The following is a 21,161-nucleotide window of genomic DNA, read 5'->3' on the forward strand; positions in this document are numbered from 1 at the left end:
GATCAACTGGCCTTTTATGCACAAAATGTGATTCAGCTATAGAGACTTGCAAGCTGAAACCACAAAAGACAACGCCTCTTGATGTGACTATTTACCCTACACTTGTGGCATGTGTGTGCCTATGATTGTCAGTCATCTAAATGAATTGAGACTTTTCTATATTATGAGGGAGTTAGACAAAGACAAATCATCTGGAAAATAACACTAGTATTTGCGCCTGTTTTAAATGGCATAGCACTTCATTCAATAAATCAAACTCTGCAAACTAACCTCAGAAATGGAGCCTTAAAACCTCAATTTGATTAACCTCTTGTGACACATCAAATTTTTATTCATTATCAAAAGCCAAGACCATTTATAATCTCTACCAATTTAACTAAGGTCAAGTCAGGACAAAAATCTAAGAATTAATTTTAATAAAAAAATGCAAAAAGTAACCTAATCCAAACTGGATCAACATTCAGACAACCTTGCTCTTATCACTAGGACAGTCTATGAAAGATTATTCCAACTATAAAAAATTTGAAAGTTGGATATTAGTGCCATATTAGAGGTCATTTAAGATGAATATCAAACTTATAGTACCTAAATTTGTAAGTTGATAAATGGAAAAAATAATGGCAGTAAGGATACCATGATGACTAGATAAACAAGTGCATATATTCACAAAACTAAACAAACACTGGCAATCAGATCTTAATGAGTTTGCATTCCAAGTCCAGGTAAAGTAATTAGTTAATTACCATATGTCTGTCATTCTCTCCAGAAATCTTCCAGTAACCCCATGGTGCAATTTCCCAGCTTACTTTACCGGTCCAAGGTACAAATTCATAGAAAGTTCCCTCATGATGAACTCCAATCTGCATCACAGTAACCAAAGATTTTCTTTCTCACAGAAGCAATCAAAGGTTTGTAAAGCAGAGAAAGTTCAAACACCTTATTAACTGATTTTATCTAGGAAGAAGTTGTTAGCCTCTTTGTTGATTTGATCTACCTCATCTACAAGTGCATTGTGCTGTTTTGTCAATGCCATGCTTTGTTGTGTTGAAATGCAATATCTGATATTTTCCCCTTCTATGATTTCTCGAAACATTTACAAGGAGGCCAATTTGATAGTTGTGATAAACTAGAAAAGAACAGTAGTCCACAAAATTTTATAATTTTACTGTTAAAGGAACAAAAAAAGCAACTACATGCCATTAGTTCCAATGATCTTAAACCCTTTTGTTCTTTCCTGCTTCCCTCACTCACTTATAATTCATGTAAGCAAGAAAGTCCAACTCTATTCAAAGACTTCAAAAAAGAATTTCATTCCATCCTCCTTCCATATTGCCAAGTTCCATTTACTCTAACAAACTTGGATTCAGAGCTTATCCGTTGCATCAAGAGCAGTCATACCAAGCAAGATAACCCTGTTAATTGAACCGTCTTGGACAGAACTACTATCCTAGTATTCAAAGCTTTTGAACAAGAAAAAAAAACTATCTTAATTTGCTGGATTATAACTATTTCATAATTCACGCTCCTATCATTAACCAAGTGCTTAGAGGCCTTACTGAATGCTACCAAATTAAATATAAGGATTGAATGTGCAGTACCATACCAAGGCAGGATTCTCATAGTTGTCAGTCAATCCAGATAGCTTCCTCATGCCACCAGCTGCTGTTAAAGCAACCTCCCCTGGTGTACCTTCAAAAACATTACACTGAACCTGAAACGAGCAGGACAATTTAATCCCATGAATAAGATTAGGATAGCCAACAGAAGAACTACAATATATTGCAATTTAGAGCAACAATGGTTGTGCCACAGACACGCATTTAACATAATTTTAATAAAAAATTTAAGATATTTAAAAATATTTTTAGATTTTTGGCATGTCAATCTTTAATATTTTATTTAAATATATATATATATATATATATATATATTAAAACCTATGTAGTAGTGTTTTATTCTTAGATTATTTTTGTAAATAACATATTTTATTAAAGATAAAACAATAGTCAAATACAAATATTATTAAACATATAATATGATTGAATACATTTATTAAAACTAATATTAATAATTGAACAACCATAATATGATTGAATGCTTCATAATATAATTGAACACATAATAAAATTCAACACATTGATTGATAATGATTGATGGAATTAAAAAGTAAAAAAAAAAAGTTTAACATATCATATCATGTTGATTAAGAAAATAACGAGTGTTGATTTGATAATGATTGACAAAAATAAAACTAAAAATAAAAGAATAGCTCCACATCGACACTGAGACTAGCACAGCACAGCAGGCAGCAGTGCCGAGCAGCATGCACCCATGCCGCTCGACAGGACATAACATGCAAGTGTGCATAGAGACTAGAAAGAATAAAGATTGAGCCTACTTAACATGAAACATGTTATATGAGAAGCATTTTTTTGTTGCATTAAACATACCTAAGATATTAGAATAAATGCATGATTAGAAAATGAGAAAAGTATTAACATACCCAAAACCATTTTCTTGGAAAGCCTCCGCCCCAATTCTTTTCTGAATAAGAAGGAGCATTTTCGAATTCAAAACGTTCTCCATCCCATTCTATCCATCCTGATAGAACATATGAAGAAAACAAATCAAATTAACATAATATAGATATTTAAAAAAATTGAATTTTTTTTTGTGTGGGCATGCCAAAAGATTAAGCTATGTAATTCATGATATCCCATATTCTTTCATGACCTAAGAAAAGTGATCCTGTGCCAAGATCCAACTAAACTTGTTTGTTAAAGAAATATTTTATGGCAACCAAATTTGATATCCAAAATAACATTTATAAAGGAAGCATTGCAAGAGATTAATACCCAAAAAATAGTAGAATGATCATTAACCTTAACAAAATAACCGGTAAGGCAGTAAAACAAAAATTATCACTGCAGATTTAACACCCAAGCATTATTGTAAGCCTGCAATGCACTGAGACCTCATTTGCAATACACCAATAAATACCTGAAACTCTGAACAAGCAATGCACATTGGGAATTTGAGACCTTCAATGAGGGATCAGTCAAATGGAAGACGGCAAGGATTTGCAGCAATAGCAAGGACCCATATTAAGTGTGCAATCACACAGTTTAACAGAGAGTCATGTACTGCTCTCAGTGGTCCCAGCTTGAAGGCATTGAAGTGGCATCAATATTTTCCTCCAGGGTGTGGTCTGCAAATGCTTTGAATGCTCTGTTTACCACCATCTTTATTCAGCCTACATCAGGTTTAGGCTTCCCCTGAATTTTTGTTTCTTCAATAACTAGATGTGGAGCTTAAAATTCCTAAAGATATATCCTTATTCATACTCATAGAAAACAATAGTTCCGCATACTTTCAAGTATATCAGTGTGTGCTACTAGTGCATACATCAAGTAATGGTTCCTCATGCAGAATTATTTATATACAGATCACCTAAAAGGCTAAAAGTATGCACAAGAAATTGCCTTAAGTAAACTAGTAAAGAGAAACCAAAAGAGACTAGCTAGTGTGTGCAGAAGGCACATGCCATGCCGATCCTCGATTGGCATGGCCCGCTGGTGTGTGTGCTGCCATGCATTGGCACACATTTTTAATGAAATTTATAGTGTGGGTCTTCGGCAAGTTAATCTTTAATTTTTTTATTTAATATATATATATATATATATTAAAGCTGACATTAGAGTCTTTTATCTTTAAATTATTTTTCTAAACTCACTTATTTTATTAAAGATATAGCAATAACAAATAAAAACATTATTCAATACATAATATTATTGAAAATATTTATTAAACTAATACTAATGATTGAATACTCCATAATATTATTGAAATAGAAAAAAGTAAAAATAAATGGGCTCCGACATATCATGTTTGTCACATGATAAAAAAAAGCTCTTAGAATATTTTAGATTTACCACTAATAGATCTGTATTAGATCAATAAAATACGTTTCAAATCTCATACAACTCGTTATAGTCGGCAGCGGTCGGCACGACATGACTCGGCACTAGGTGTGCTACTAACACACGTCGTGCCAAGTGTTGTGCCACCATCAGCACAGCCATCATTAGTGGGTTAGGCCTTGTGTAATTTCGGTTTGAGCTGCGAGCTTATGGTTGGGTCCTCAAGCCTAACTCACCTTAGCAACTTGGTAGGTTGTAGGTTAGCCCAGTCCACGCAGCCCAATCTTTTAGGCTTTATTTTGGTCCAAATTTAATTAGTTTTTATTTTAGAAAAAAATTATTATTAGAATATAAAATGAATTTATTATTTAATGGATAAAGGTGAAAAATTTTACTAGTACCTAGATTATTAAATTGAGCTATTCCACGTGGACCACAGGTGAGTGGATGCACTCATATTTTTATTCATCTTGTATTTCGTGTCATTATGTTATCATGGTATTATGCTATCTTGTTATTTTTGTGCATTGTTATTCTTTGTACAAATTGCAAATATATTGATCATGAATAGCTAGCAGAACTTAAATTGAGATACATAGGACTAGAGAACAAACCCAGTATAGATCACTCCATGATTTTCCGTAGAGACTCGAGTTTACTTGGAAGCCTAGGAAACAAATCTATTTTAAATCATTACAGTGACTTTTTTAATGACTTTAGTGAAAATCCAAGAAATAGAACTATTTTAGATCACTACAATAGCTTTCTTACGCAATTCTGGCGAAATTATGGAAGTCTCAAATCATATCGAAAAACTTCCTACAGTGACTAATCTCTCTTAATATTTAGATATGATATATATAATACTAAGTGATACCTCTTGGTGACCCTAACTAAATCAACTATAAGAAATAGACTTGAGCATCATATTGAGGGTCACTTTTAGTTGATATGGATTCACAGGCACAGACCCAAAATTAAAAATACAGCTTTTATCGAGATTAAAAAGTTCTACATAATGAAATTTGAGCATGTTATTAGCTTGTCACTCGCATTATTATTATTTATGCTTTATTATTCACATAATGAGCATGCTAATTATTATTATTAATCCTTGATCTTTGATTTTCAAATCATGTTTTACAAATTCTAGTTTTATTGGCTTTTGGGTGGATTTAACCACTGAGCTAAAATTATTAGCTCATAAATTCTCTCAACATTTCAGATGCTAATCAGTGTGGCAAATGAATGTGGTGTACCAAAACTCATTTACTTCCACTTAGGATTGGTTTTTTTCTTTACCTGCATTAATTGTTTTAATAGCAATGGTTGTCTAACTTGAACATCTTAATTTCCTTAAAAGAGTTTTTAGTTATTGACTAAAGAATTACTAATTATATTGAGCCTTCATGTGATCGGTCATGATTTCGGTTGTGATAGCTTTCTCATCCGCCTCCCTCAGAGTTGCTTTCCTTAGTCTACATCTCCACCTATCTCCTTTCAAGCTGAAATTCTAAAATGGAGAAGGGAAAGGATCTCACACTTTTAACTAAAGTGGATCTGAGAAATAAGTTACAGATCTTAACTTATTTTTCACGTGGATCGTGAGATAAACCTACTGATTTGCTAAGAAACTTCTTTCTGCATAATATGGACTAGGGTTGCAAAATCACCCTAAAATATTGATTTTGAGGGTGCCAGCCCACACGACAATCCCTAATAAAAACACCATGGCATGGGAATTCATGGGAAAGATAGACAAGCAAGGAGGTAAAGGATTTTTAAGATTCTAAAAATTGGGTGATTGCACCAAAAACCAATTGGGTTTCCTTTTTTGGCATCTACACCCAATTCACTTTAATCATTATAGGTTTACCCAACTAATCTTTGGAATACCAATCCTACCACTAGAAATATCTTTTTGCTACGAGGTAGAGAGAGAATGACATGTCTCACAAAGAATGACGTCTTATCAAAGAAAGTAAAAAAAGGAAACATTGCTCCAGAGAAAAATAATTAAAGATTTCAAGAAAGAAGGATTTCTTTCAAAAGACGACGGCAGCTGGACAAGGAGCACAGCTAAGCCACCAGGATAAACACCTTCACCATCAGGGCATAGGTGGAGGCTGATAAGGGCCACTAGAGAGCCAACCAACGCTTCTCGCTACCCATCGACTGAGACCACCACAAAGCTGAGGAGTCAAATTGCCACAATTTTTAAGGAGGAGAAGATGGAAGAGGGAAGGTGGAGGAGGAAGCTAGGATGGGAGGAAAAGAAAATGAGGAAGATGGGGGAGAAAAGAGAGGAGGAAAGAAGATTCTCACAAAGGAGGGGGAAGAGCCTCTCCCCTCACCTAACCACCACATTGGCTAGGGGAAGGGAGAGGGGAAAAGTCATCAGTGGAAGGGAGAAGCCCTCAAGGGAGGGGAAGGAAATAAATTCTCAAACCCTAGCAGAACAGGCTGCTACTGTTTCATATTGTATAGTAACTCTTTAGTTTTGTCAACTCTATTTTACTTTGAATGATAACTTTTCATTTCCCTAATGCCAATTATGTACCCATGTTCTCAGAAAATGTCTCTTGCCTCTGTTTCACATTATACTCTTTTCTTTTCCTCCCACTCCTTTTCCTCCCTTTGTTATGCATCTCTAGAGTTTCTCACATCTAAATCTTCTAAACCACCTCCTTTTCTTTTCCACTTTCTAACCCTTCCAAAACCTTTTACAAGCCTCAATCCCTTCCACAACTATTTCTTCAAGGCCTAAATACTAGATCCATGAATGCATGCCATAGCCTTCACATAATAAGCCAGGGTGCTGGTACCTTTAGTCCAACCATAGACAAAGAGCAGAAAGACCCAAATCGAAATGAATGGAAGATGCCTCTATACTTAGATCAATTTGTTCTAATCTACTTAGAAGAGATCGTAGTCAAGTAAATAGTAAGACCCTTTAAGAACATCTTGGTCTAGGTTCAGAGATACCAGCTCCCATACAATAGAGTCAAAGGACAGCTGTATAGCTAAGCATAGGTCAAAGGAAAGGAGGAGGCAAGCAAATATGTATGAACATAAGACTTTGAGTCGTAGGAAAGAAGATAAGAGTTCTCGAGGAAGTATCATACTTATATTTTTGTAAACAATCTGTCATCTATTTGACACGAGGGCAAGCCACCGTTGTTTGAAGCCCTAAACCATTTGAAACACTCAAAAGTTTATCGCACTTTCCCTTCCAATGCCACTTAGAGAAAGGTAATTTATGTGATCGCATTTCCCTCAATCCCTTTTATCTATATGTGATTCTTCAAGATTTTTTTCATCAAATCCCACCAGAAGATAATTTTTTCTGTTTTTCATTCTCTTTTAGTATTTCCTTTGTTTTACACTTTCAAAGCCAATTTGGGGTGTAAAAATGATGGATCAAACCTAATCTTGCTAGATCTATCATTTGTAAGAGTATTCAACAAAGATATAGTATTTTGGTGCTAGATCAATAACAAATACTTTTTAAAATGTAAGAATCAAAGGAGAAATTTGATATCCCCCAAATTCAGAAAATTTGACCAACATATGTCAATTTTATTCAATTTGGTGAAAAAATTGGTGTAGGAACATATCCAAAATTAATTATTAAACTATTATCAATTAATAGATGTGTTGAATCATATTTTTACTTAAATATTATTATATCTTTACCAAAATAGATAATTTACAACATCATCTAAGGATAAAATACTCTAATATAGATTTTAATACATATACTATAACCCAAAACATGAATGGTCGTGCTGCTCGGCACGGGGGCATGCTTACTAGCACTTGCCGTACCAGTAATGGCACGGCACTTAGCACGGGGTGTGCCAGTGGCACACCCCTGTGCCGACCTGTGCAAATCGGCACGGCTATGTGCCGTCCGGCATGGCAGCGTGCTGGTCATTGTGCTATGTGGAACTATTTTTTTTTCTATTTTCATCAATCATTATCAAATCAACTAATCAATTAATTATTTAGAAGGCTTAGATAAAATTAATAATAATAAGACTAGAGATGATAATGATGATGGTGATGGTGATAGTGATAGTGATGGTAATAATAAGACTCAGTTTGGTGATGGTGATAATGGAGATAAGACATGTGTTCCCCTTACCCAACTTTCTTAGAGAGGTATTTTTTTTTACAGAAGACTTAAATATGTAGGTAGCATAACATCAGGAGAGGTGCACCTACAAGATGATATGAGTTTATCATATTTACCACCATATCAATCACATCCACCAAAGCCAAAATACCATTATTATACTCTATATTTCCAACTTGCATATGTTTATGGTGTGTCTATACATGTGCCTGTGCATGTGCCATTCATTCTCGTTCATGATCAATATACATATCATATCATAGAAGAAATATAAAATTTCTATTTGTATAAAGACTGTAAGACGTTTCAACGAGTAATACTATCAGTGAATGAGTTTTGAAGAATATCAACAATATTTAATGCAATATTATCGCGTTATTCTTGTGCCGGCAAATGAAGTATTTGATCCTCCTCGTTATTTTACGTTTAACTAGATATTAATTTTAATTATTAAATTACTATCAATTAATATTATGTGTTCAATTTTATTATGGAGTATACAATTATGCTATGGAGTGTTGAATCATTAATATTAGTTTTAATGAATGTCTTCAATCATAGTATGTGTTGAATAATATTTATATTTAACTGTTATTTTATTTTTAATAAAATGTTATTTACAAAAATAATCTAAAGATAGAATATTATAACGTAGGTTTTAAACTTTTAATACATATATTTAAACCAAAAACCAAAAATTGATATATCAAAAATCAAAAAAAAAAATTTAAATATCTTAAAAAAGTTTTTTAAAAATATTATAAATACATGTCAATGGCATGTAGGGGTGTGTCACTGGCACAACGAGGCGTGCCCATGACGTGCCAATGGTGGATTAGCATGGTACGTGCTACTAGCATGACCATCGTTGACCCAAAATATATACAAATTGTAAAAACCATATCAAAGTGTGCCATTGGCACACTAGGGCATGCCGAGCAAACAACAGGCACAATAATTCCTTGATCCAATTATTTTTTCTTTCTTTCCTAATTAATGACAATTCATTCATTATTTTTTCTCTACCAGATTTTGTTAGTTTATCTGTGGATACCTTAATTGAGATATATGGAATTTGGTAATTATATTGTTAGAATCCAATAATTATATTTCTGACAATCGTAGTAAAATCTGATGTAGGGTTTCTTAATTTATGAAATTTGACATTGGTATTTATGGATTACGATGAATCTATTTAATTCGTGGATAACATTTAGTTGTATTCATCATATTCCAAATCTTTTATCTCTTGTGATGGGCTCTATTTGCAAGAGAAGTTGATTGGAGGATTCAGAGAAAGAAGAAGATTAATCTCAACAACCAAGAAAAAAGGAAAATACTGAAATTTCTCAGAAGCCCCCAACTGGAAAGTGTTAGTTTTAAACAAGGTTCCGGATACTGGTAGCGGGTCAAGATCGACCACTGGAAAGTTGATATGTATCAGCTAATATCAGTTGGCCATTTTGGACGAAACTTTTTTATGAAATTTAAAATTATTATGAAATGTAGAAAATTTCTGAAATTCAGAAAAATATAAAAAGGAAAAATGACATCCACATGTTTAAACATTAAGAGGAACAAAAAATGATTATTTCCTACTCTCTCTCTTGGGAACTTGCATCGCTTCACTAACACCTCTCTCATTGATGCAGAATAAAGAGAGAGAAAGGGAGAAAAAGAGGGAGGAGATGGAGGGAGTGCTGCAGAGAGAGGTGAGGGTGAGAGGGGTTGAGAGAGAGGATGGGGAGCTCATCAGAGAAAGAAGAAAAAATTGCATACCAGAGGCCGCCAAAATTCGAGCTCCACCTCATACTGAAAATAAAATTATGAGGTATCTCCTTACATTTTAATGCAGGGAGGTATTCTTTGTAGTGGTGCAAAATATTCCTAAAACGGGTAGTATGAAATGGTAGTACTTTTATGTTAAAATGAATCTACTACATTTTCTTTCATAATTTCATTTTCAACAATGGATCAGAGACCCAATACGCTGGGGGATACACTGGGGAATGTAGTGTCTCAGTAGGTGCTACAGTTGCAGTTTGTCCAGATGAGTGAACCCAATTAGGGACAAAAGACTTGAGCATTCAGTCTGATACTAGGAATTAAATAGGGAAAAAATCGTTTCTTGTAAAGGAAAACTAATCAAGTGTTAGAACTATAGTATTTCTGATGCTGATAACAATAAATGAATGTTCATGTGCATTATGCATATTAATTAGTCTATATCTACAGAATAGAGAAGCAACTGTACATATACATAGCTGGATATATCTAGATTTGGATGCTTGAATTGTATCGAACAAGGAGTGTAATAAGGTACTAAAGTAGGAATTTACCAAGTACCTGTTGACAAGCCACCTGCCATACATATCTGCCAATGAGGTTCAAATACAGGAAAAGCTGCAAGCCAGCCTGCTGTCGATTTTTGTTTGGAAGTAACATCCCCCCAGCCATATACAGGCTTTGTACTATACTCCCAGCGTGCTGTTTTCACAGTCTGCACGTATTTTGACCTATCACAGACAGATACTGATCAAATCAAATCTTAAACACTGTCTTTTGGAACACTCAAAACAATGGAAAGCCAAAGAGATGAGTCAATGTCACAGTGCAGAGGCTAATCATAATGTCACTTGTCTGTGATCTTTCTAGCTAAATTATAGGTATCCACTCTTTCTTTCTCCGCACTAAAACTAGTACTAAACAACTGAGGTTGTATTCATCAAAAGATAAATAAAACTGCTGCTGTTTTTTGTTCACTGTCAATAACCCATTTCCAGTGATATGAAAAAGTTGAGTCAAGTGGTCAACTATGTGTTTCAGTCTTTTTTGATATTTGCATTGAGAATGGGAAATTCCAGACCTTTCTAAAGTGCAGGCATTGGATGATCACACAAAACAATGGTGCATGAGTTATCCAATAATAGGAATGCTATCGTGATACACTTAGTTAGAGTCTTTTCTTATTGCATTAGTTTTTTATTTTCATTAAAATAAATTTTCTATAGGTCGCGTTCGAACGCGGTTGGAAGAGCGTTCGAACGGATTTGTGAACGCCTGCATCAGCTTCGCAAAAATAAAGAACGCGATATACGCATTCGAACACTTGCATTGCGTTCGCATTGACAGAGAATGTCTTTTGTGCGTTCAAACGCGATCGGGCATGTACGAATGCGATCGGTGGGAATCTTTTAGAATTATGATTAATTATTATTATTTTGGCTTATTAGCTAGCCTCTATAAAGGTATGGATGGCAGCCAAAATTATTATGCCATTGGATTATTGGTTTCTTGCCTCTTATCTTTTCTACCCTAATCTCCCTCCTCCCTCTTCACCAACCTACCACTTCTACTGTTGGCAAAGTCTCTCCTAACTTCTAATCTCCCTCGTTTGTTGAGTCCTCCCTCTTCCTTGGGTTTCTTCCCCTTCGTCTTCATCACTTAAACATCTACTATCCACCCTCATCTCCATTATCGTCCATAACCCTAACATTCACTCCACCCGTCACCACCACTATCATCCGCACTTAATCGTAATTTCGTCCCAGTTGCAATTTGAATCTGTGAAGGGCATAAATACGAAAAACGTAAATCAAGGAATTACGGATCGATTCCACTTGGTTTCGCAATTTTCTGACTGTGGGAGAATAATTGATGAATATTTTTCCTCAGTTGCGCGGACTGCTTCCTGCAATAAATCCATATCTTAAAAGAATTGTTCCATAGCCTATCATTGGTATCAAAGTCTATCAATTTGGTACCGTAGACCCTATCATATCGTAGTAAATCCTATTGGAACACTCTCCCAGAGAAACTAAATCAAAAAGGAAGATACTACTGGTAGGTCCAGAAAAACCTGGAATCTCCATTCTTGCCATAATTAGAACTGAAGGGCCTAATAGTTAATGCATAGTTTGTAGTTAAAAGTCCACCTTTGTAACTATCTTCCTTGAGAAAATAATTTCTACTATCATCAATGTTACTGATTAGGGTTAAATGCATTTTACCTCCCTGTACTTATGCCCAAAATCACTTTGCCCCCCTGTACTTCAAAAAATCTCAAACCAGTCCGTATACTTATGACTAAAGTAAAACCGTTAATTTTTTCTTTAAACTTAACTGAATAACATCAAAATAACCAAAATGCCCCTATCGTGTTTGTTAGAGAACATATGCAGATTTTGATATAATAAAGTAAATTACCAAAATAATCATGATACTTAGTTAAATTTAATAGAAAAGCTAACAGTCTCAATTTAGCCACAAGTACAAAAATTGATTTGAGACTTTGTGAAGTACATGGGGGTAAAGTGATTTTGGGTATAAGTATAGAGAGGTAAAATGTATTTAACCCTTTAAAATATAAAAACTGTAGTATGATCATCAACACTGTTAGTAGCTTGGGTTGGATCTTGATAAAGTTGCTCCGACTAGCAACATTTTATTGTTTCGTTGTTGTTACAAGAAGAAAGTAGAAAAGATTTTAGAGAAGAAAGAACGGCACGGTCTAGGCTATCATTATTTGGATTTTTGGGAGTTGTTAATAATCTCTCTCTCTCTCAAGAGTTAGATTTAACTTCCCACAGTGTTTTTATAATAAAGTAGATTGTATGGAATCATTGCCCTTATTAAAATGGATGACAATTATTTCATTCATCTCTTTAAGAATTTTATAATAAGTAGAGCAAAAGCACATTGCTACACGTAGAAAAGAGTGAAAGTTCATATATAGTCAGTCAGATATATGTAGAAAAGGGTGGTACCACAAGCTTAACTTAATATTTCATTATTGTAAATCCTCTAGCAATGATAAAAAGTTAAACATCAAAAGTAAGGTTAATAAAATTGAGATCTGAAGTACCGTCCGTCATCACATATGACGCCTTGATGCCAAATTGGGGTGACTTGGAAACCTTCTAAAACACGATCACGGAATTCCTAAAATGAACAAAAGCAATTCTTGATTCATTAAAGTGGGCATTCAATAACAACATGAGTACAAGCATATTTTTTAGTCCTACATTGACTATCTATGGAATCAACGCCTACCTAGATTCCCCATAATTATGTATAAGAAGCAATATATATAGATGTCCATGGAAATACATAAACCCAATATTTTTAATACAACAAAAATTAACAAACTGCAATATTTTTCCTTATTTATTCCTACATATATATGAAATCATTGCTCAGTTTATGATATCAAAGTAATCAAACTATAAAGACTATCTAGCTCAGGTCTTCAGCATATTTTGAATGCCAAATACTGTTCATTGTTCGCAATTCAAGGAGACTAGACAACCAAAATCCACAAGGAAGGTATCTGATCAAACGGCGGAGAAATACTTTTGCAGCAAACGGGAATAGAGAGATAATGCAACAAAACTGAAGTTTTTAGCCATCTTAACAAAGAGATGAGAAGTGATTTTCTGGAATTAGTTTGATAATAACTTTTTGATGTGTTTAAGATACTAATTGGAGAATATCAGTCAAAATGACATGATATTTAAATATATGTTGACTATTGTGCACAGACTCTTGTTTTCCCTCACATTAAATGGAGCTGCAGCAAAGTTTGGACGTATAGAGCGAATAAAATGTCCAAATGGAATGAAAAGATAATAGAAAATTGTCAAAGATCAAGGGGCCTGGCAACATAACCATTGTCCTGAACAAGGTTTGAAAAATCAGGATCGGGATTGGAATTGGCCTTCCGAAAAACAATAGGTATCGGCCGGATTGGCCGGCTGTATCGGTCATCCTGATTGGGTCAGACTTTTTTTAATTACGTAAAATTCTAAATATTATTTAAAAATACAGAAAAATTTCTAAAAATATAGAAAAAATGACAAAATAATAATAACATAATAATTATTCATATATGAACCCTAAAAGTTTTTTTAAAAAAAGTACTAACTCAAAAGTCAAAACTTTAATAAATACTGAACTATCTCTCGTAAATCTCTGTGATTGTTTTGATCATAATTTACTAATTGGTTATCTCTTTAATTATTAATTATTATTATTATGATTGTTTTTCTCCTTATCAACCGTACTCATCTATTTGTGGACTGTACTTGTGTGGTCTTCGTTTGTTAATCTTAGCTGTATCACATAAAAGATAAATGAAAGAATAAATCGTCATCATCTCTGCCTCTGATGTATATAAAGGTACTATTGCTGCCTTCTATATCTATTTCTAAAATTTCTTTCTTGTATCACTTAGCATGAGAGAGAGAGGCATTTATTGCAAGGAGGATAGGAGTGGAGGTCGGACTTGTTAGCCAGATTAGTAAAAGGATAGGGGCCCACCCATCAATTATGCTGGTGTGTCAGAGTAGGAAAATAGGGCCCAACCATTAGTTCTTTTTTGGCTTTTAAATTTCACCTTACCAAAATGGTCCCACCAATTCCGATTTGGATTGGCCGATCCTAGTCGATCCTAATCAAATGACTAGGATCAGCTTGGATTGAGGTCGGGCTTGGCCGATCCTGATCCGGATCGGCCGATCCGATGTACCTTGGTCTTGAATACAGGAAGACTGAATATTACCAAAGATACTCAAAGTTGAAGTTGTCAACAAAGGGAAGAACTTGGGAACAACTGTAGGGTCAATGATGCAACATGCTGTAGAGAGAAGTCACTAAAACAATATTGCTAACAACAAATTTTTAAATAACTTTAATTTAGGGAATTTCTGTGAACCACCCGACCCCAAATAGTTAGGACCAGCAGCTTCCTTTTGTTGTTAATTTTCCACAATTGGACTACTTGTGGGTTGAAGTGCCAGAAGAATAGTTAGGGCTAACTGCACAACCGAGAGTAATTCTTTGTCTTTTATTTTTCTAGCTCGATGGAAATAATAAAATGAATACAAGAAGATCTCTATACGAAGAGGTTAAGAGTGGCAGCAGTGGGAAGGATATAGAAAGACGATAGATTTTTGCCAGATGAGTACGAACTTATGAAGTACTAACTCTCCTTTTACCTCTACCTGCACACTTTATCCTACCACTATGTAACAAAACATCTTAATAAATAGAGATCCTGATAACAAGTCAAACAACTAAATTAGACGTTAACTATGTGTCTTTTTCTTTCTTCTTTTTCTCTGTATAGGAAAGGTGGACAAGCAGGGCAAGACACTAGGCCACGGGAGCCCTATTATTTTACTACAAATGTGCAAAAGGGATACAATATTCTCGTACAGCTTTAGACCTACATGGCCAGCTTTCAAGGGTGGATATCCTGGTCCTAGGCCCCCAGCAATGTTACAGTGAAGCAGATTAAGCCACACGAAGTAAGTGCTGGTGAACCCACGCAACTAAGAAGAAATATGTTCAACACAAAATAAATAACACTTGAATGATTTATTATATTTTTATGCACACAATAAGAAGCCAAAGCAACAACCTGTGGAGGGACCTCCTTACTTGGAGGAGTGGAGTCGCTTGCGGCTATGAAGGTGTTTCCCAATATCAGTTCATGCCTGCCTATGCAAACTCAAATTCATGAATTAATGAGTTATCATGGTTACTCTATTTAAGTATATGCAACAATAAAAATGGGCAGAAAAAAAGCGATAATTCATTTAAGCTATAAATAAGTGTTAGTTTAGGAACGAACTTTACCTAGATTTCTTAATTTTTTTATAACACATATTCACTAAAAGAAACCAGTGGTTCAATCTATCAACCATTAATTTGAACCAGTGCTTGCTAATTTAAAAGGCACTCGCGGTATGCGGCCGGTCATTCCACCACATAGCCCCTAGACGGTATATAAGCGCCTTGGAGGTCTGGCATTTTAATATATAAAAAATTAAAAATAATTATATATGATATATAGGCTCATCAATTCGTGCCTCAAATTTGCAAGAATCAGAATAAAGTATATGATATTCTAATACAGTATACCAACTCATTAATCCATGCCTTAGATTGCAAGAACTAAATGTCCCTAATTTCTGCCAACTCATCAATCCATGTTCCAAGTCACCAACCAATCACAGCCTACCATTTTTTCTCATAAATACTAAATCGAAGGCTTCCCAAGGCAATCGAATTCTCTCCTCTCTCCTTCTCCCTCGATTTTCGATGGCGCCAAAGGCAGAGAAGAAGCCAGCAGAGAAAAATCTGGTGGAGAAGGAGAATAAGACCGTCGCCAAGGAGGCCCCTGTGGTGGAAAAGAAACCCAAGGTGGTGAAGCATCTCACGTCCAAGGAAGGGGATGAGAAAAAGGGGGCCAAGATGACGTCCATCAGATGAGAGGGATGAGAGGAGAGAGGGAGAGATCAATGAGGAAAGGACAAGAATTAAGGCTCAAACAAATTTCTTTTTTCAAACTTACAGCCAACCTAAACCATTTTGTTACCCGTTACCTGACTCGACCCATCCACATCCGCCATTGCAGCTACCAGGCCCACCAACTGTCAAGCGGGCTGCCAAGCCAGCTACAGCAGCCCACTCACATATCAAGGCCGCCTTTGTTGTTTGTGGGGAGACCGCCTTTACTGCTTTTCAACACACTAGGTCCGACACATTCTGTATAATAAGGAAGCACAAAAAGAAGCATGAACGTTTGTCTAGAGACAATTTTAAGAATCCATTCATTTCTTTAATGTGTGTTTCTATGAAATAAATTGTCATAACCAAAATTCTAAGTATCGATTTCGGAATCGGGATAGGGTGCTTGAGAAAATGATATGTATCGGCTGTATTAGCTATATCGGCTGTATTAGTTATATCGGCCTTTCGTTTCAAAAAATTCGGAGCTGGGATCAACTAAATCGGCCGTATCAACCGATCTGTTTCAGCGATATAGATCGGGATTGGTCGATACCTGAATCCATAGCCATAACAATACATATATTATGCCCACAAATGCAAATTATAACTTGGAGGGGTTTAGATTAAAAGTAATTACTTACATGATTTAAAATTAGCCTTAATAGACAATTTATACATTGTTGATATCATAAAACCAACACACCTATGCTGTCTGATTAATCAAATAGACCTTATATACAGCCACATACTTTGTGAACTTGATAAACTTAGTTAGGATCTTTTCTTATTGCATTAAGTGTTTATTTTTATTAAAATAAAATTCATGTAGGTCGCGTTCAAACACAGGAGGGGTCGCGTTTGAACGCTCTTGCAAACGCTTGCATCAGATTCGCAAATACAAAGAACACATATTCTACGTTCGAACGCCTGCATTGCGTTCGTACATACAGAGAACGTCTTTTGGTGCATTCGAACGCGATCAAACGCGTTGCTAGCCTCTATATATATGTGGATGGCAGCCAACTTCATAATGCTATTAGATTATTAATTTTTTGCCTCCTATCTTCTCTCTAGACTTCTCCCTTCTCCCTCTTCACCATCCTTCCACCTCTACCGTTGGCAAGGTTTCTCCTAACTTCTAATATCCCTCGACTGTCGAGCCACCCCTCTTCTTTGGGATCTCGACCACTTCATTCTCTTCGTCTATACCCCTAAATCATATCTACAATCTACCTTCATCTCCATATCCATCCATAACCCTAACATCCACTCCACCCGTCACCACCACTATCACCCACATTATTCCGTGTTTTCGTCCCTGCTATAGTTCGAATCTGCGAAGGGCGTAAATACGAAAGTTGTAGATCAGGAAGTTATGGATCTAACCCAATTGGTTTCGTAATTTTCTGACTACAAGAGAATATTTGACGAATATTTTCCCACAGTTGCGCGGACTGATTCCTGTAATACATCTAGATCTTGAAGGAATCGTTGTGTAGCCTATCTTTAGTTTCAGATCTTATCAATTTGGTATCAGAGCTTATCAAGTGGTATCAGAGCTTATCAATTTGGTATCAGAGCAAGCGAACCTCAGACCTCCATTAATGGTTGAAATAAGGAAGATGACATCAACAAGGAGACCTATAGAGAGCACACCGATAAGGGAAGACTCAATCCACGATGACCCTAACCGTGAGGTCAATTTCTTTGGAGCGACCACGGCAGGACCAAGTCAATCAACGTCTATAAGTGCGAATATGGATGAACTTAGAGGCATGTTCCATACATTGATGCATAGAGTTGACTCAATTCAAAAGGATCACAATGATTTCAAGGAATATGTCAAGAATCGATTAGATTCGTTATCTCCTCGACGGCGATCGAAGTTTCAAGAAGGACCAACGATGGGACCTCATCGAACTGATACCCCACAAGTCCAAGTGCGCCATGCGAGTGCTAATGATCCCCTCTTACCTATGCCCACACATCATTCCCCACCTCCGTTGCAAAACCCAAGACCGACGGTGGTGGAACCCGAGAGGCGTGCAGCACCGGCACACTTTGTCAATGAGGAGGATTGACACTTTGAGGATGAGGTTAATCCCTTTGGAGATGGTGATAGATGTGCTTGAGGATTTAGAAAAGGTGATCAAATTGCACAAAGGTTTAGACCTGAACGAAGGATTTTTCGTGAACCCGACAATGCTATTCAAGGGAGAACCGCACGCTTGAATTTTCCAAAATTCCAAGGCGATGATCCAACGGATTGGGTGTTTCAAATTGAACAATATTTTGATTGTCAAAGTACAGCGGAAAATACAAAAGTACAGATGGCAAGCTTTCACCTCCAAGGAACGACATTGCATTGATATAGATCGGTTATTCGTGGTGGAGGATTTACCGGATGGGCTAATTTTTGTTGGAGGATTACACGTAGATTTGGTACAGCGGCATATAAAGATTTTGCTATCACATTAAGCAAGATGATTCAGAGGACGACCGTATTGGAATACAAAGCTGAGTTTGAAAGAGTTAGTAGTCGTTGTGAGCCACCTTGGCCCAAACAGACATTGATGAGCCTCAAATGAGTTCAGATATTATCATTAAATTGTCTAATTTATTAGATAACTTTTCTGGACTGTTTGAGGAGCCGCAGGAGTTGCCGCTGAGGAGAGCGGCGGATCATTGCATAGAGATTATACCCAAGGCTGCACCGGCGAACGTGAGGCCATATCGGTATCCACATGTGCAAAAATAAGTTATCTCAAAGATGATAGCCGAGATGTTGGAGCAAAGCCTCATACAACCAAGTCATAGCTCATACTTATCCCATGTGCTATTGGTGTGAAAAAAGGACAGAACATGACGTTTTTGTGTCAACTATCGGGCACTAAACGCTATTACCATCAAGGACAGGTATCACATTACGGTTATTGAGGAGTTGCTAGACAAGCTTGCAGAGGCGACTATATTTAGTAAGCTTGACTTAAGGGCCGGGTGTCATCAAATTAGAATTCGTCCGGGGGATGTGCACAAAACTGCATTTCGGATTTCGAACGGGCATTACGAGTTCCGAGTGATGCCTTTTGGTCTCACCAATGCTCCAGCTACCTTTCAAGACCTCATGAATGATATATTTCGGCTTGTCTTGCGAAGGTATGTCTTGATATTTTTTAACGATATTTTAGTGTATAGCAGGACTGAATTTGAGCATTGGCAGCATTTAGAGGATGTGTTAAATCTGTTGAAGCAAAACTAATTGAAGATCAAGAAGTCCAAGTGTCTATGGGGAGTACCACAAGTGGAGTATTTAGGCTACATTATTTCAGCGGATGGTGTAGCAACGGATCATCAAAAGGTTGCATGTATGACCGCTTGGCCCATTCCTATTACTACCACCGAATTGAGAGAATTTTTAGGGCTGACCGGATATTATCGACGCTTCATCGCCGGATATGGCAAGATCGCTGCTCCTCTCACTTCTTTGTTGAAGGACTTTTTTAGATGGACGGATGAAGCCACTTCAGCCTTTGAAAAACTGAAAACAACAATGACGACGGCACCCGTTCTAGTGCTACCGGACTTCACCAAAGAGTTTATTATGGAATATAATGCGTCGGGTGTTGGCATAGGAGCTGTACTTATGCAAGGAGGACGCCCCATAGCCTTTCTTAGTAAGGCTTTGTCATAAAAATCTCAGCAATTATCGACTTATGAGAGAGAGATGTTGGCAATTCTGCATGCGGTGACAAAGTGGAGGCTTTATTTGATCGGTAGATGATTCATTATCCGAACCAATCAAAAGAGCCTTCCATACTTTATGAGACAGCGCATACACACTCCAGCACAGCAACGATGGGTCACAAAATTGCTGGGATATGATTATGAAATCCAATACAAAAATGAAAGGAAAATAGAGCGACGGATGCACTATCGTGCCAACCCGATACCACCGAGTTTGCAGCCTATACATCTCCTACCTTTCCCTTCCTTGACGACCTGAGGTATGCATGTACATCTGACCTAGATATTTTGAGATTGTTGCAGGAGGTGATGGATGATTCGGAGCGCCATCTAGAGTTGGAAAATCGAGGCGGTTTGCTGCTGGACCGCGGATGCATTCGAGTGCCCGCAAATGATGGATTGCGGCAGAAATTGTTGGAGCACTTCCACCATACTCCAGAGGCTGGTCATGAGGGTGTCTTGAGGACTTATAGGAGGATATCTTAGAATTGCACGTGACCAGGATTGAGGCGGGATGTGAGGAGTTTTGTCCGTGTTTGCGAAGTCTGTCAAAGAGCTAAGGCAACCATATTGAAACCGACCGGATTACTACAGCCTTTACATATACCGGATCGTGTTTGGGAAGACATTTTTATGGATTATTAGAGGGTCTTCCGCTGGTACGTGGTTATTCTGTTATCTTTGTGGTGATTGACAGGTTGAGCAAGTATACGCACTTTTCGGCATTGTCACATCCGTTTTTAGCCAAGTCGGTGGCTGAAATTTTTGTTAGAGATTTTGCTCGGTTACATGGCATGCCACGCACGATTGTCTCGGATCGTGATCGTGTATTTATGAGTGACTTTTGGACTGAGTTTTTCAGATTGCAGAGGACTCGATTGAACTTCAGTTCGACCTACCATCGGCAAACGGACGGCCAAACCAAGGTGGTCAATCAAGGCATTGAGCAGTATTTGAGGTGCTTTGTGGGAGAGATGCCGAGACGATGGTTGGAGTTCTTACCGTGAGTGAAGTGGTCTTATAACACTGCCTACCATTGCAGCATTGGCATGACTCCATTTGAG

At 36.6% G+C, this 21,161-nt stretch overlaps 1 protein-coding gene across 1 annotated transcript in view; it reads right to left on the bottom strand.

Annotated features, from left to right (window-relative positions):
• LOC140782056 (probable tocopherol cyclase, chloroplastic) overlaps window positions 1-21,161 on the bottom strand; it is a 33,079-nt gene that overhangs the window by 4,991 nt on the left and 6,927 nt on the right. Inside the window, exons 3-8 of the mRNA XM_073128408.1 lie at window positions 15,479-15,558; window positions 12,923-12,999; window positions 10,405-10,574; window positions 2,504-2,601; window positions 1,604-1,711; window positions 744-860 (exon numbers count right to left, since the gene is read on the bottom strand). Coding sequence (XP_072984509.1) covers window positions 744-860; window positions 1,604-1,711; window positions 2,504-2,601; window positions 10,405-10,574; window positions 12,923-12,999; window positions 15,479-15,558 — 650 coding nt within the window. The remainder of the gene's footprint in view (window positions 1-743; window positions 861-1,603; window positions 1,712-2,503; window positions 2,602-10,404; window positions 10,575-12,922; window positions 13,000-15,478; window positions 15,559-21,161) is intronic.

This window comes from Typha latifolia, chromosome 2 (assembly GCF_019914945.1).
Source record: "Typha latifolia isolate L0001 chromosome 2, TyphaL0001v2, whole genome shotgun sequence".
NCBI classification, from domain to species: Eukaryota; Viridiplantae; Streptophyta; class Magnoliopsida; order Poales; family Typhaceae; genus Typha; species Typha latifolia.